At 32.8% G+C, this 15,051-nt stretch overlaps 1 protein-coding gene across 3 annotated transcripts in view; it reads left to right on the forward strand.

Moving 5' to 3' along the window:
- Positions 1-15,051, forward strand: part of LOC124355236 (voltage-dependent calcium channel subunit alpha-2/delta-4-like) — an 88,307-nt gene that overhangs the window by 58,855 nt on the left and 14,401 nt on the right. For all 3 annotated transcript variants that reach the window (XR_006921749.1, XM_046806278.1, XM_046806279.1), the window contains 9 exons: positions 3,891-3,942; positions 4,732-4,898; positions 5,040-5,081; positions 6,577-6,670; positions 9,370-9,471; positions 10,410-10,522; positions 11,208-11,353; positions 12,508-12,750; positions 13,956-14,076. Coding sequence is in view for 2 of the 3 variants with exons in the window: in XM_046806278.1 (XP_046662234.1) it covers positions 3,891-3,942; positions 4,732-4,898; positions 5,040-5,081; positions 6,577-6,670; positions 9,370-9,471; positions 10,410-10,522; positions 11,208-11,353; positions 12,508-12,750; positions 13,956-14,076 (1,080 nt within the window). In the remaining variant the exon portion in view is untranslated. The remainder of the gene's footprint in view (positions 1-3,890; positions 3,943-4,731; positions 4,899-5,039; positions 5,082-6,576; positions 6,671-9,369; positions 9,472-10,409; positions 10,523-11,207; positions 11,354-12,507; positions 12,751-13,955; positions 14,077-15,051) is intronic.

The following is a 15,051-nucleotide window of genomic DNA, read 5'->3' on the forward strand; positions in this document are numbered from 1 at the left end:
AGAAAAATAGAATATTATGTCACAAGGATTTAAATCTACGCTCTTCCTTAGGTGTAAAATATCCTAAAACATAAGGTCAAACATACAAAAAATTTTAAAAACTAACAAGTGAGGTGTTGTAAAAAGACCAATTAATTTTAAATTGCTATTGCTTAAATACTTTTCATGAAACACTATTGGTTTGGATGTGTAAAAACAATATTTAAAAATGAGACATTAACCATAATTCTACTGCAAAAATTAAGATTGAAAGCTTTAAAATGTTTGAGGTTTAAAATTGTGCTTATGAGATAAAACTTAAGGTGTTCACCATGTAATTAAGAAAATAATGTTTTAGATTAATATGTACAATAAACTAAAGATTTTGCGCATAAAACTAAAACTACGTTCCTAAAGATTACCAAAAGAAACACTATCTGGCATTTCAGTAATTGTAACAAGTCACAGTTTCATAAAGAAAATATTTTTGTTGTATAGAACATATGTATGTATGTATAGTAACATAAATACACTAATTATTATATTTTCTTTAGAAAATGAGCAAAAGAATATATTTTGTATTTCACATAAATCTTTTAAGGGGATGCAGAGTATTGCAAATTGAATAATGCATAGTAAATATAAACTTTATCAGTTACGAATTTAATGTGTCAGTTAAAGATGAATAACTGCAGTATTTACTAACTACACTTACATCCCAAATTCAGTCAAAATTTATCCACGTGTTGAATGAGAATGAGAATATCTTTATTTATAATCTTTGAGATTGTACGAAGGTTTTCGCTCGTAAAGCCTCAGAGGATAAGCTGGAAGGTTGTAGAGTTCAGCATTTCTGGTATTTGAGTGGTGTACAGCATTGTTTCTTGGAAGATTTTCCCCAGCAGCTTGCATTATTACTTCTTGAATGTAAAGTGAAATGACAGTGAGTATCTTCAGAGACTTGAATGCCTCTCTACAGCCTTCAAGAGGTTGGAGACCAGCCAGTGTCCTAATACATTTCTTTTGTATGATTAGTATTCGTTGAAGATTTGAAGCAGTAGTTCCGCCCCAAGCAGCTAGACCAAAACGCAGATGAGATTCAAACAGAGAAAAGTAGGTTATTTTTGCAGTTTCCGGGCTACTGAGAGAAAGAATTTGTTTAATCACAAAGTGCCTGGTGTTGAGTTTTATCATTCATATTCAACAGGTGTCTTCCCAGATTGTCTAAAACTTTCTGTGGTAAACCCTCTTTATAAGAAGGGCAGCAATCTGGAATGTTCCAACTATAGGCCAGTACCGATCATCTCAACTTTTTTAAAAGTTATGGGTTGTCCAAAATATTGTTGATGCTATCGACTCAGGAAACCATTCTAGTGGCTTGTTCTTTGATCTAAGCAAAGCCTTCGATCTAGTTGACCATGACCTTATACAGAATAAAATGTTTAACATGGGAATTAGAGGTTTCAATCTTATCTGGTGGGAAGAACCCAGTGTGTTAAGGTGAGTTCTGTCGATTCGTCCAAAACCATCTGTAGTGCATTTTCCAAGCAAGAAACGGTCAGGAAGGGCGTCCCACAGGGTTCAATTTTGGGCCCTGTACTTTTTTGATTTTTATCAATGACCTTTATCAGAGTTTATCTGGGCCCAATCTGTGCCTCTATGCGGATCACACATCCCTAACTTTTTCCAGCCCTTCCAAAGACTGCTTAGAGCTCAATACATTCTTAGCAGGAAATGCACTTCTGAATTATTGGGTGGAACTAAACAGATTGCAGGTGAACATCTCTAAAACGACCCTCATTGAATTTTGTATAGGGAACAGGCCAAACAATAGTTTACTCAGTATCCACCTGGGCGCTGAGCCTATCTTCTCTGAAGGTGTCGTTAAATTTCTTGGCCTCATTATAGATTGTAACTTATCTTTCACTATGCACTTAGAGTATGTGTGCAAGAAGGTGAGTCAAGGTATTTTTGTGCTCAGAAAGCTGTCTCGTTTTGCGTCCATTGATGTTCTTGTTACCGGTACTGTGTATTATGGTATCGTTTATCCGTTTTTGTCTTATGGAGTTTGCATTTGGGGCTCGGAGAGCACCAAAACCAAGTCTGTCTTCAGACTTCAAAGGAAAGCCATGAGAATAATATCTCATGTTTTACCCCGAACTTCATGTGCAGACCTTTTTATTTTCAACAAAATTTTTACCTTCCCTTCCATTTATATTTTGGAAACCATTTCGTATCTCCATAAAAATGTCCACCTTTTTGAACAGTTTCTCCCGTCACACTGCTACGGTACGAGAAGTAATCCCAGATGCATTATGAACATCCCTCCACACTCCACCTCGTTTTATAAGAAACATTTGAAATATTCTGCAGTGATTTTATTTAATAGACTGCCATTAAGCTTAAAGTTGGTACAGAGTCACAAAGTTTTTAGGAGAAAGTTGAGGCTGTTTCTTGCTGAAAAAGCATATTATTCTGTAGATAATTTTTTTTAATTATGTCTTTATAAAATAAAGTTTAGAATGATTGTTTTGATTTAATGTTTTATTGTATTGACTTGGCATATGCATTGTTAACTTTGTCAACATGTTTAATAAAGAACTTGAACTTGAATTTACCACAGCCATTTCACATCTGAGTTCTTTACAATACTGGGTAACATTACTATTAAAGGTATTTTTTTTCTAGCTCTTCCTCTACATATATTTGCAATCCCCTCCCATTTTTTGTTTATCCCTACAGAAATGTGCCTTAAGAGTATATCCAGGTATTAGTGTAGTATTTTCAATTTCATATGATGGCTATGTTCACTTAGAATTATTACATTAGGTGTCGGTTTCAGATTTTCTATAAAGTCTATTTGATCTGTTCAATAAATTTTGTATATTCGGATGGAAAACTGTTAGATCATGTGTTTTATTTTTTGCGGGTTTGTTTTGTGCCAAGTAAGATGCATTATTTATTATGTTGGGTGTTTGATGCTGCTGGCTGGTTTTTTTAAAAAAAGGAGCAATGTTCATTTCTGTAGTGGAAATTTGATTTTTGTAGTAGTTGGCTTTGAATTTCTCAATATTTTTATCATAAAACTCTGTGAAGGTTTCTGAGGGCATTAGTTTTGTGGCGTTGATAGGTCTTCTCGTTAAGGTAGGTACTACAGGGGTAGGTGCATCTGGAGCAGTTGTTGTGGTTTTCAATGGGATTTGGTAGATTGGCTTTAATGAGTGGCTGAAATTCTCACTGGTGTCAGTTTTTCTCAACTTTCTTGAACTTTGCTGACTGAAGGGAGACACTGATTTGGTCTTTTTGTTTACCCCATTTGTTCTTTATAACTTTAGATCTTCCTATATTGTCATACGTGTTTGTGTTCGACTTGAAGTCTCTTGAAGTTGTTGTTTTTCCAGTTTGGGTGCTTTGCTCATGAGTATTTGGCTTTGCCTGGGGTAATGAGCAGTGGCATTGAGGCTTAGCGTTCAAGTCTTTAATGTTAGTCTCCATGATGTAATTTGGGCTATTTCCAGCTGTTGAGATAGCTGTTAAGGTTTGTGGCTTATCTTGCATCGAAGATCCACAACTATCTGTTTGAGTAGTAATATGGGTTTTGCTTAAGGTTTTCAGCTGATCTGTACTACCCTTATGATTGGCTGCTTCTGCCTTCAGGACTGAAACTTGCTTCTCGAGTTCAATGTTTTTTTTCTGTGAGTTCTTTAATGTTTGGTTACGGCTAAACACTTTTACTTACACTCACATATGGACGAACATTTTCATGTTTTCATGAAAACCAGTTATTTGTGGAGGATGGAAGAAGGAATTTCAATGTATAGAAGAGGAAGTTAAAATAGTTTTAGAAATGATTTCCTTATATTGCCCAATTTATAAGAAAGTTTATAAAGTGATGTCCAGTTTTGTTCCAGGTGTTCCTCTCACTAGTTTCTTCAGTGGCAACTGGAAGATCCATCCTGACTGGTATGTCTGAAATAATTGTTCTGTAAATGCCATGAATAAAAGTTATTACCAGTTAGAGTCGGTCTGAGCTAATAACCCCCAATTACATTATAACTTGTCGTGTCTACATTACACAAAATCTCCTGAAAATCATATTTATGAGTTCAGTGTATTGAAGCAAAAATCCATTGAAAACTTTGAATGTGATGTTTCGATTAATACAAAAAAAAAGACAAAAATGTTGTGTTAAATATTTAGTACACTACGTAGTAATAAATTAGTAAACAGATAAAAGTAAAATGCTAAATTTGAAATACACAACTAGTAACAGTATGTTAAAAATAAGACTAGATTAGCCTACACAAACCTATCAGAACATGCACTTATTTTTTATTTATGTTAGACTAATATTTATATTTTGCTCAATTATGATTTATCCTGAAATGTGTCTTTGTAAGGAGGGTGAATTTTACCTGTCATATAAGAAACTTTGTGCTGATAATATCAAACTATAAAAATGTTTCACTAACATTTCATACAATTTTATTTTCCATTTCTTGTAAATATTGGAGCTGTGGGTACTCCTATACATTCTCCATGGATATTAGCTTATCAGATAAATACTTTCATAATTAAAGTGAGATAACTTTAGAAGAATAAGAGTTATTCTTAACTTTTATTAGTTAACTGGAGACTACATTAAATATTTTTCATTAATTAGATTTAAGTTTATTAAAGTTGCATAAATATCTGTGTGAGTTTGTGCTATGGATATTTACAGTAGTTCCTTATTGTTAACTTTCATTGCAGGGTTTACTGCGACCACTATATCACTCGCAAAAATATGAGCCCGGAAGAAAAATTAGTTTACTTTTTGAAAAAAATATATCAAGAGAAAACTGACACTCCTGATGGTGGCTGGAAGAGCAAGCTCCAGTTTCCCGCAGAGGAAGATTTACAAGTGGGAAATATGACTTGTAAGTGGGTAGGTCTAACTCTCAATGGCCGATTACTAACACCCATCATAACCGTTGTTGTCACTAATTGTTAGAACAAGTATTTTTTATAAAAATAGAGTTGAAGCTATGATTTTATTAATTCATTGTAATATTTTCCAGATGGTTGTAACAAACATAAAATCAAGAGAGATGACTACTTCTGTAAGTGCTTGTACTTTTTTCCAGATAATATTAAAGAGCGTTATAAAATTACAGTTATTTGATTATGGATGGGAAACTTGATGTTAATTCTTTTGAGTGCCTCAGCTTCTATGATCTACGTACATTACGAGTATATTATTGCCTGAACATCGCAAGAGCCACTAAAACGATATTATCAATGAAACTTATATTTAAAGGACATTTTTGCTTTGAATTTTTTTTTGTGAGTAGCTACCCTGTTCTTTATCTTTATCTGATGCAGCACAAATTCTAGAGACATTGTTTACAACATAAGTACCATAGTGTGTTCATTGTCGTAGAATAGTTGTTCAGCACTGTGACTAACACTCAACACTATTCAAATGTACTTGTGTGCATATAACAAAATTTGATTTGATATCATATAGAGTCATAGACTGTAACGAGAGTTTTGAATTCTTTAGATAAGCTATTTTTAAGGAGTAGATTTTGAGTAGATACCTTTATACTATTAGATAAATTTGATTAGTAAATAAAGTAAAATAAAGGATGTCTTATTTTACCAGGCAAAGTTAAGGCTTATCTTTTTTAATATTACACTATAAAGGTAAGAAATGTGCCAACATCACAATACCAGGTGAATTTCTTTAGTATCCATCCTCAAAGAATAGGTTAGATCTCTTTGCTTGGCCAGAATAATGTCCTGTACCCTACTTTGTCAGGGCAATTGATATGAGTTTTCCAAAATCATAAATTAACCACCACTCTCGAGTTATCAGCTGGTTTTCTTTTGTAGTGACACTTGATATATTATGTTATTTATTGTTAAATAATTGAGACTCTATTTGGTTGGAAATAAGTAGTAGATTGCTGCTGCAATCTTTTGAATATTAATGAAACTATTTGGATGTTGTATGCTTGATATTGTAAAATGAGTTGAAATGAGGAAAATGATTGTGTTGTTTTCACTTGTTGGTTCAGTGTTATTTATTGGTAGATCAGTGAACAAGGGATTTATGTCATTAAACATTTATATTATAAACTTATAAATTTATGTTTATAATATATAGCTGATTAAAATTGTTGCTATAAATAACAAACTTAAACACTTCTTTATGAATTACTCTGGACGGGGTATCTCAACATGTAAATTCTAACAGTGAAAAGATTTATCTGTGTAACTGATCTCGTGTTAGTTGAAGTATTAAGATACATTAGTAACAAATATTTTTCCTCAATATTATTTGAATCAACGTGAGAGAAATAGACATTTGTGAACACAAGAATAAACCTTATCATTTCCAACTCGACAAAACTCGAATCTTGTGGAAAAGATGGTGTGGAAAACCCTATATCGATTGAAACTTGATCCAATCCTTAAGTCAGAGAGTAATACAATGTATCACTTTGACTGCTGTTCATACGTCAATAACAGTTGACTGTAGCTACAATTTAACCTGTTTTACAATCACCTGGAAAAATGCCTGGTATATTGACACTAAAGTTTGTTTCACAGGTGATGTAGAGTTGATGCAGCTCCTCGTGTTTGATGCTAAAAGCACTGACTCATCATACAAAGATACAGTTTGGACACCGGAGAACAATATTGAGTAAGTGTAGATAAATGCTCTTAATTTAGATAGGTAGGTTAGAGTTTATTTGAAAATGAATTCCATGATAATCTTTATTAACCATTATTAATCATGCAACGGTTATTGTTTTAGGAAGGTGTATAATCTAAAATGTAATATAATCCACACCAGGACACAAACACCCTCACCAGGGGTTTGTTTTTGTCTGTGTATATATATAAAAGTATATAACCTGATAAATTTCATCAATGGTATTAAGTGGTAAATGGTAAATATAAGCGTTTACATTTATAATAACTCCAAAAAAGTTGTGGGATTTTTTTATGTGGTTGTTATTCATACTATTCTTGTATTTGGTCAAGTACTGATGAAAATATCTCAGTTTTGTTTTAGTTGAATTTTTCATCCAACAATTCTAGAGGGTCATTTGGAGTTACCTAGTCATTAAGCACTAACTATGCCATATAAATTTATAAATTACAGTAGACCCTCTATAGTCCGCCACTGCACCAGTTTGACACTCGAGTAATTTGGCATATTTTGACGGGTGTGAAGTGGGGGGGTTCAAGTTGAGACACATTACTAAAAACTGTATTAACAAACAACTTACGATTACTCAGTTTTTTTGTAGTTCATGCATAATTTATATTTCAACACAGTAAGTGAAAAATGTCTCATTGTAAACGAAAACATAAAACCTTAACTCTGCTTCATAAGAACGAGGTTTTAAAGAAATTAGATAAAGGCTTGCTAACCTTGCAAATGGACATATGGAAGAACAACGAAAAGTGCTAGGAAAACATTAAATAAGAGCAAGTTTTTTTAAGTTCAGGATAGCCAATTTCAGGGGAGATTCTTAAAGAAAAGCTATTCTATAAGAAAATAATGGAGAGAAACGATTTTAAAGCAAGTGAGGATGGTTAGAATAGTTCAAAAAGCATTTTGCAATTCCGTTGTTAAGTACGATGGGCGAAAAACTATCTTGTGAAGAAGAAAATGATGTCACGCGTCTGCTTCTTTCTTGCTGCATTCTTGGTTTAAAGAGGCCTCAAGAAAAAAAGTATTACAAGTACGTGTTTTTTCAAGTCAAGAAACAAAAAAATTGGAAGTTACTTTACTCCAATGGAATAGACCTATCTAATTGGTAAATTGGTTTACTTCTAGAGTGGTACAGCACTGATAAAAACCAATTATTACGACATAAAAAGAATCTTAAAAGAAAATATTCCTTTCATTTAAATTTAGTACACAAATGCTGTTATAGTAATTTGATTTAATAGTAATAGGGCTCGATGTAATAAAGCACACATTTTAAGCATTTTTGTTTATGGCCTTCCAATAATCCGGTGTTTTCACTAATCCGACAATAGCGTGATCTGATATCTGCTGCATTAGTGAGAGTCTACTAGATACAGAAGTTTTTAGATTGGTGACAGAATATAATAGTTTAAAAATTCTAGAACTTTACCAGTGAATTTCACAGATAATCCGATAATAAGTACAATAGCCAATAGTTTACGTTTACTAAGTTTAGACAATTTTGGTAAATAGCTTTGATATTTACTTTAATTTATTGAAATTTGTTTTATGTATCTTTTAAATGTAGAACATTTTACTGTGCATGCCATGGATAATCTACCTACAAATAATCAAGAATTTGTTGTAATAGCAAAATATATATCCACTGATTATCTAAGAATGGTTTAAAACGTAATCTAGATTATTAAGATATTAGAAATAAATGTAATAACAATGCCATAAAACAAAAAGGTGTATGTAATTTTTGGGAATTTTATAATTATTACAGGAATGTTAGATTAGTTTCTGCTGATAGGTTGCTAATATCTAAGTGTCCAATGCTAAATGCTGTCCTTCCACTATATCGTATAATGGCTGAGATGATCAATCAATCAATCAATCAATTTTTTCATCTGTATCAATGATTCATCCAAGATCTGGAGCAGACTTCACTCTGTACTGCACAGAAAATGATTCAGATTCACTGTAGAAGCTATTACTGGTCTTTCACCCTAGCACCATTTAAGACTAGGGTGATTTTTTCAAATAAATAAAAAATCATAAAACAATAAAATGTTCTTACTGGTGGGGCAACCTGATTGTGAGGCTAATTTTCACAACAGGTCTGTTTTGCTTTTACCAAGGGAAGAGTCAAGACTTCGGGTGTTCCTGATGGACACCAATTGTTTCTTTGTAGTTCTAGTCTGATTCATGTGTTTTTTTTGTGATTTTAGTTTTTTTGAGGTTATAGTATAACAAACAAGAAATCATGAATTTCTTAGGTAAGTTAGTTATACATGTCTTGCTGGGTGTGATAATTGCAGTGCATTCTGAGTATGAATTGAATTGAATCTTTATTTAGTTAACATCAAGTTTTTTGTATACATTAATACAGATCAGTCAATAAATTGATGGAAAAAGATGTATGGATAATTTTATGTAGAAATTTAAAAAAATGTAAAGGAAATAAAAGAAACAATGAGGACTTTTACCAATTAGAAATAAAAGCTACTATTTAATCCATGACAAGCAAAGGTTGACTTAATTTTCATAATACTACAAAGAATGTTAGTAAATAAAATTCATGTTAAATGAATGCATTTTATAAAGAGTATGATATTGATAGATCATTAAATGACTCACTTATCATCTATCTATCACTATGCTATTCAATATAATACTATGTTGCGATGTTGCAGGAGGGACTTGGTGAAGAAATACGGAGTTTCAGTGAGGTTTGTGGCGACTCAGAGTGGTCTCACCAGGTGGCAGCACATCACAGAACTGCCTCCGGATCAACTGTGAGTTGTACAAATTATAGTATTGTTCATATTTATGGACATCACAATTAAATATCTATTAGTTGCTTAGTTGCATAAGTTTTTAGATAATCGTTCAGTTATAATAGTTACTTATTGAAAATGTTATAAACTGTAATAGTCCATGAGACAAATTTCCATTCAGGAAATACTCTAACCCTTTGAGAGCGTATGATGGGAATATATGCCAAATAAATTTCTCCTTATGAGCGGTAAACATATATATTCACGCAGTATTTGCTGAGTGAGCATTTAACGGATGATCCCTTTATGTAGTGTGTAATTATTGTATAGCGTAATGTTGGATGAAATCTTGCTTGGTTGGATGTTCTCAGTTGTTTGTGATTCACTCACTTTCTCTTGTCAAGGTCAGTACATTTGATCCCCCCCTTTCCTCACCACTATCCACCACCGCCATTTCCCCTGCCGTCTTATGTGGACACTAGGCCTTAACATCACAGACTTAACAATAGCACTAGCATATACCGGGTATAAAAGCCCAAAAATAATGCACTCAGAGTTAATGATGTGTATATATGCATTTTATATATGTACTTATTAGGTACCAAAACAGATTATTTATTTCACATAGAGGTTCATACGGCATATTTTAGGTCTTTCCTGTAGCATAGTATACCATTAAATTTAAAAAATAATTTTTCGCCCCGACCACTTTTAACTACGCATGCATAGAAATCATAATTCAGCTCTCAAAGGGTTAAAAGTCAAAATAAGAATTTTTGTTCCATAACCTTTCGTAAAAAATCATCCTTATGACATCGTATGAGCCACAATCCACAATAATCAATTTTCCACATATAAATGATAGCTGTCAAAGCTGACTTCTTTTTTTATTTCAGCCAACGAACAATCTGTTGTATAGCTCTGGTTTGTGTTCATTGTTCCATTGAATGTTGCAGAGAGTTCGGAGAGACCAACAACAAAGCAGTGGGTGAAGCCTGGTACAGGTCAGCTGTCTTGCAGCACTACATCAATGACGAGGACTTTGTCTTCTCTGTTCCATTTGATTCTGGTGAGTGGATCAGAAAAGTAAATTTTAACATTCATACCGCAGAAGACACTGCCAAAGCGATAAGTGAGTGAGCGCTGTTGGAGAGAAATCTTAAGTGATATATCCGTACACTCAAGACATCAAGTCAGGATAGCTGTGTGGTCTAAGGCACTGTTTTCGGACACAGAAGTTTGCCTTCAAATTGCGGGTTTGATTTCTACATCTGACATCACAGATTTTTTGCGATCTGATGTAAAACTTACCGTTAGCTATGATAACGATAATGTGCTAGTTGTATTCAGAACGAGAAAAAAGTAAGTCATTGTGTAATTATCTCAGTTATGAGAATCAATGGTATTTAGTAAAGCTGACAGCAAAGTTTATTTAGTAAACCTTCCATAAATCAACTATGATTAGCATGGGTGGAAGTTAGAGGGATCAGTGTATCTTGTATAAGCGTACCAGACCCAAAATACCCATTTTGCATATTTTGTCTTTACTATTAAAAAAAATCACTCAATGTGTGTTATTTTAAGTTTTACAAGTCTTTTATTAATCAATCATTGCCATAATAATAAGTTCAAAAACCATTAAAACCATACCTAACATTTGATGAAACATTAGCAGTAAGTCAGTTAGAGGGTTAAGCAACTACGATTGCACAATTTATGGGTCCATTAAGTACTGATTTCTTTCATATTTTCAGGGAAAGTGGAAAACTTGACTGTAACTGCGAGTTACGCAATATTCCGACGCGACGGAGGCCACGAGGCACCCGGGTCTGTGGTGGGTTTCCATCTCAGCCACTCGGCATTGTTTGATCGTTTCAGAGAGGTCACGTCTAAGTCTAACGTGAGTAACTGAACAAACTTATTAATAGTGTTATTTAGATTCATTGATTATCTTAACTCTAAGTTCACAGATTTATAGTTAATGGATGAGGGGATAAAAAGTAGAGATTGATTCGTTATGCTGATTAAGTCATAAGTCATATATTTCGCCATTAAATACACATTTGTACAACAGGCTACGTCATACAGATAAATACAAATAAAAGCAATTAACATATACAGATACAACTACCTACAGACCAACTTTGGAAGACTAGACTAGATACATCATTTTTAAAGAACTCATCAATTTTGTAAAAAGGATTGTTCAACAGCCAATTGTATTTTAAAGCAATTACTTTGTTTTCTGTGAATAAAAATGAAAGTAAAGTGCTACCAAAGGATAGCATTTGGATTCACATTTCCCAGACCCTGTAGTATTTGCTCCAGATTCATGTGAATAAACCTTAATAAAAACTACTACCTTTATATATAAATTGCTCCGTATTGCCTGGTGTAGGTTAGACTTCGTTTCTATTCCATTACAACTGCTGATTTTCTGCATGCAAGTGATAAAACATGAGAAGAAGCTTTGAAATAAAAACATTTAAATTTTTCGTGTGCTGTGGGTGGTCCAGGATTTTATGTCGAAAAAGGAGTCCTAGATTTTCTTCGGAAGCTATTACACTTGGAGTAAACTTTTGACTTTTAAATGAGTTCCATTGACTGGGTGTTAGAACAAACAGTGTTCTGCGCACACTGTTCTTTTCCAGAGTACATCACAACCTACAGCGTCATTACTGGAAAATATGATTAACACGTGATTTGAGCTTTACGTCTCATTGAGAAATTGGCCTTACATCTTATTGTGCGGCTCAGAAGGAAACCCAAGAATCCACAAAAGTACAGTAATAACTACGGTGTTGTAGATGTTAAGGAAGTAACAACACTAGTATGTTCTGGATAGTCTGTATTAGTAACATCTTAGTGATATCAGTTATTTATTCACTTTGTTTCAACAAAATGCTATGTAATAGTTACTGTCTCTATTTACATATTCATTCCACCCAGTGTAATATACTTTAACTTCCTATTCTCTTTATGCTATATGTACTGACTTGGCATAATTTATTATTGAATGGTTTTTGTTGTACTCTGAAGTGTCATCTGTTTCAGTGCAAAGACTGCTTGGCCCCTTGTTCATCGGATACGATCGATTGCTATGTCATCGATGGGAATGGGTACATCGTCGTCTCTGAAAACCGAGAGGAGACTGGAACGTTCTTTGGAGTCAAAGAGGGAGCAATCATGGAGGACATGACTTCAAAGAAGATTTTCCGGAAGATCCCCATGTTTGACTACCAAGCGATATGCTTTGAAGTCACACATTATAATAATGCTGCTGATGTTCTATTAACTGTGAGTTTGTAGCTATGATTTAAAAATATGAGGAATTAAATCCCTTTTCTCATACTTTTTGAAACAGCATATTGCACCAAATGGGTGTTCACTAATACTATCTATTAAAATATAATGTCTCAACACTTATTTCAGAAGAATTACAACATTATAATAGTATACACTAGGTCTGAAATGTAGGAATTAACTTAAAAATCATAACAAAAATTTGTTATATTTTTCTTGTTAAAGATTAACGTGTTATCAAAGATTAAATTTAATGTGTAATCAGAGACAATACCTAGAGTGAGCTGAATAAAGAAACTGGAAATTGTGATGAGGAAGAGACAATTATTAGGTTCTAGATGGAGGTTCCTACCACCCACAGCCTTCCAGAGAGAGCTTACAGTCCCTTAAAATATCAAGCTGAAATGAAAAGCTGTTTGATTGGTGTGATTGGCCTGTGGGTTGTGGTTGGGTTATTTGTGTCTAAAATTTATTTTCCTTTGAGATATCTGTAAAATTTTAATCACTGTTGGTTCCTCTACAAGGATCTATAGACATTTAAAATGGGCATTTAGGAGAATAATTTTGTAATTAGATCAAAGGAAAAGGTACTAAGGGAGAAGTAGGGCTACTAAGAAATGGAATTTTTAATGAAAATTAACTTAAGAAAATGGCCTCTTTTTGAATAAAATATTACTGTAAATAAACATTTAAATAAATACATAATTAAGTTTATAGAATAAAAAAAATGTAAGAAATAATGTGACTGGAAGAATAACAATAGCACAGGGAACCAGGTAACTTATTGAATACGCGAGAACATAAACAAATAGTAACAAAAAAATAAAATGGCCAGAGTTTATCTATTACATAAATTGAATATCCCTCTTTTGATTAGTATAAATAGTGATACTTTATCAATATAATTTTGAGCATATTTTAAAGGTACGTAATAACAAAACCATGTAAAAGATTTTATATCGGGCACTAGAATAGAACAAAACGCCTGATATGGGGCATTTACAGGGTTGATACTAGTGATTATTATAATATGAAACTAATAAAACATTGCAGTCTGCTGAAGTGATAACTGACCAGACAACAAATGTGTTGTTTATTCAAAAAGTGATCAGAATGAAGTCAAAATGAAAAGTTTAATATGGAGTATAACTACTGTGCTACTTTTTGAAAACATGTCAAATTTGTTATAATGGTTGCAGCCATTCCGTCTTCTGCACTGGCTGGTGAAATCATTTGTCTCTACGATAGCTTGGCTTATAGTTGAGTCCAACTGGAATCACGTTTGGGCCGCTATCACTGAACGATCATCGGAAGAAGATGGTAACATTTCTTGATATGTGTTTCCAAAAATATAATTTGTGAAAATAACAATTTAAATTTTTTTATGGTATGCGTGTGTGTTATACAACAGTGTGAATGCGATAGAAACATTTGGATAATTCTAGAACTGCAAAATTGTATTTGTTTTGTATTTTTGTTGTTGTTGTTTTTAATTTTTATCTTTGACGCTTATAATTTTCAAACATTTAAACTAAACTTTAGCAGAAGTTATTTCCTTTCAGTCATTGATTGCAAGTGCAAGATCTATATATCACAACTTCCAAAAACATGAGTATGAAAACAACATTTAACATTACAAAAATACTTAAAGACATATTGAAAATATTAACTAATATATTTGTTAATTCCACTCTACTATTAAAATACCTTGGGATGTTAAAAATAAATTCAATTGAAGTTCTCTTCTGTAATCTTGGATAGTTACGATATTATTAACCTTGTAGTAAATATCTTCTTCCATTCATGAAATGATCAGTAGGAAAGAAGTGTTGCCAACAAAGTGATAATACTTAGTAATAATGATTCTGCACTACATTTGTAATTTGGTATCCTATTGACATGATATTATGCATTATAGTTAGTTATAAACAGCATGAAAAACACAGTATTCTAACAATTACTGTGTTTTTATTATTCACATGAATTCATTAACACCATTAAAAACCGTAATTTATGAAAAAATTGAAATTGGCTTCATTTTTACAATTGGACAAAATAAGAACAGTGACAAAACTTGCCTTCGACAGATATGGCCAGAACGTATCGCACTGTGTAATAGTTTAGTCAGGTAAAAACTGTACCTTTTACATTTTAGTAATTCCTTGACTTGACAAAGTCAAAGTAAGTCGCTATCAAATTCAGCCACTAAACTACTATTTTCCTACCAGTCCAGTTTTTGGTGAGGGATACCTGTCAAAGGAATCCTTTTCAATTTTGAATAGTGCCAAATTAGAC

Source organism: Homalodisca vitripennis, chromosome 2, assembly GCF_021130785.1.
Source record: "Homalodisca vitripennis isolate AUS2020 chromosome 2, UT_GWSS_2.1, whole genome shotgun sequence".
Taxonomy (NCBI): domain Eukaryota; kingdom Metazoa; phylum Arthropoda; class Insecta; order Hemiptera; family Cicadellidae; genus Homalodisca; species Homalodisca vitripennis.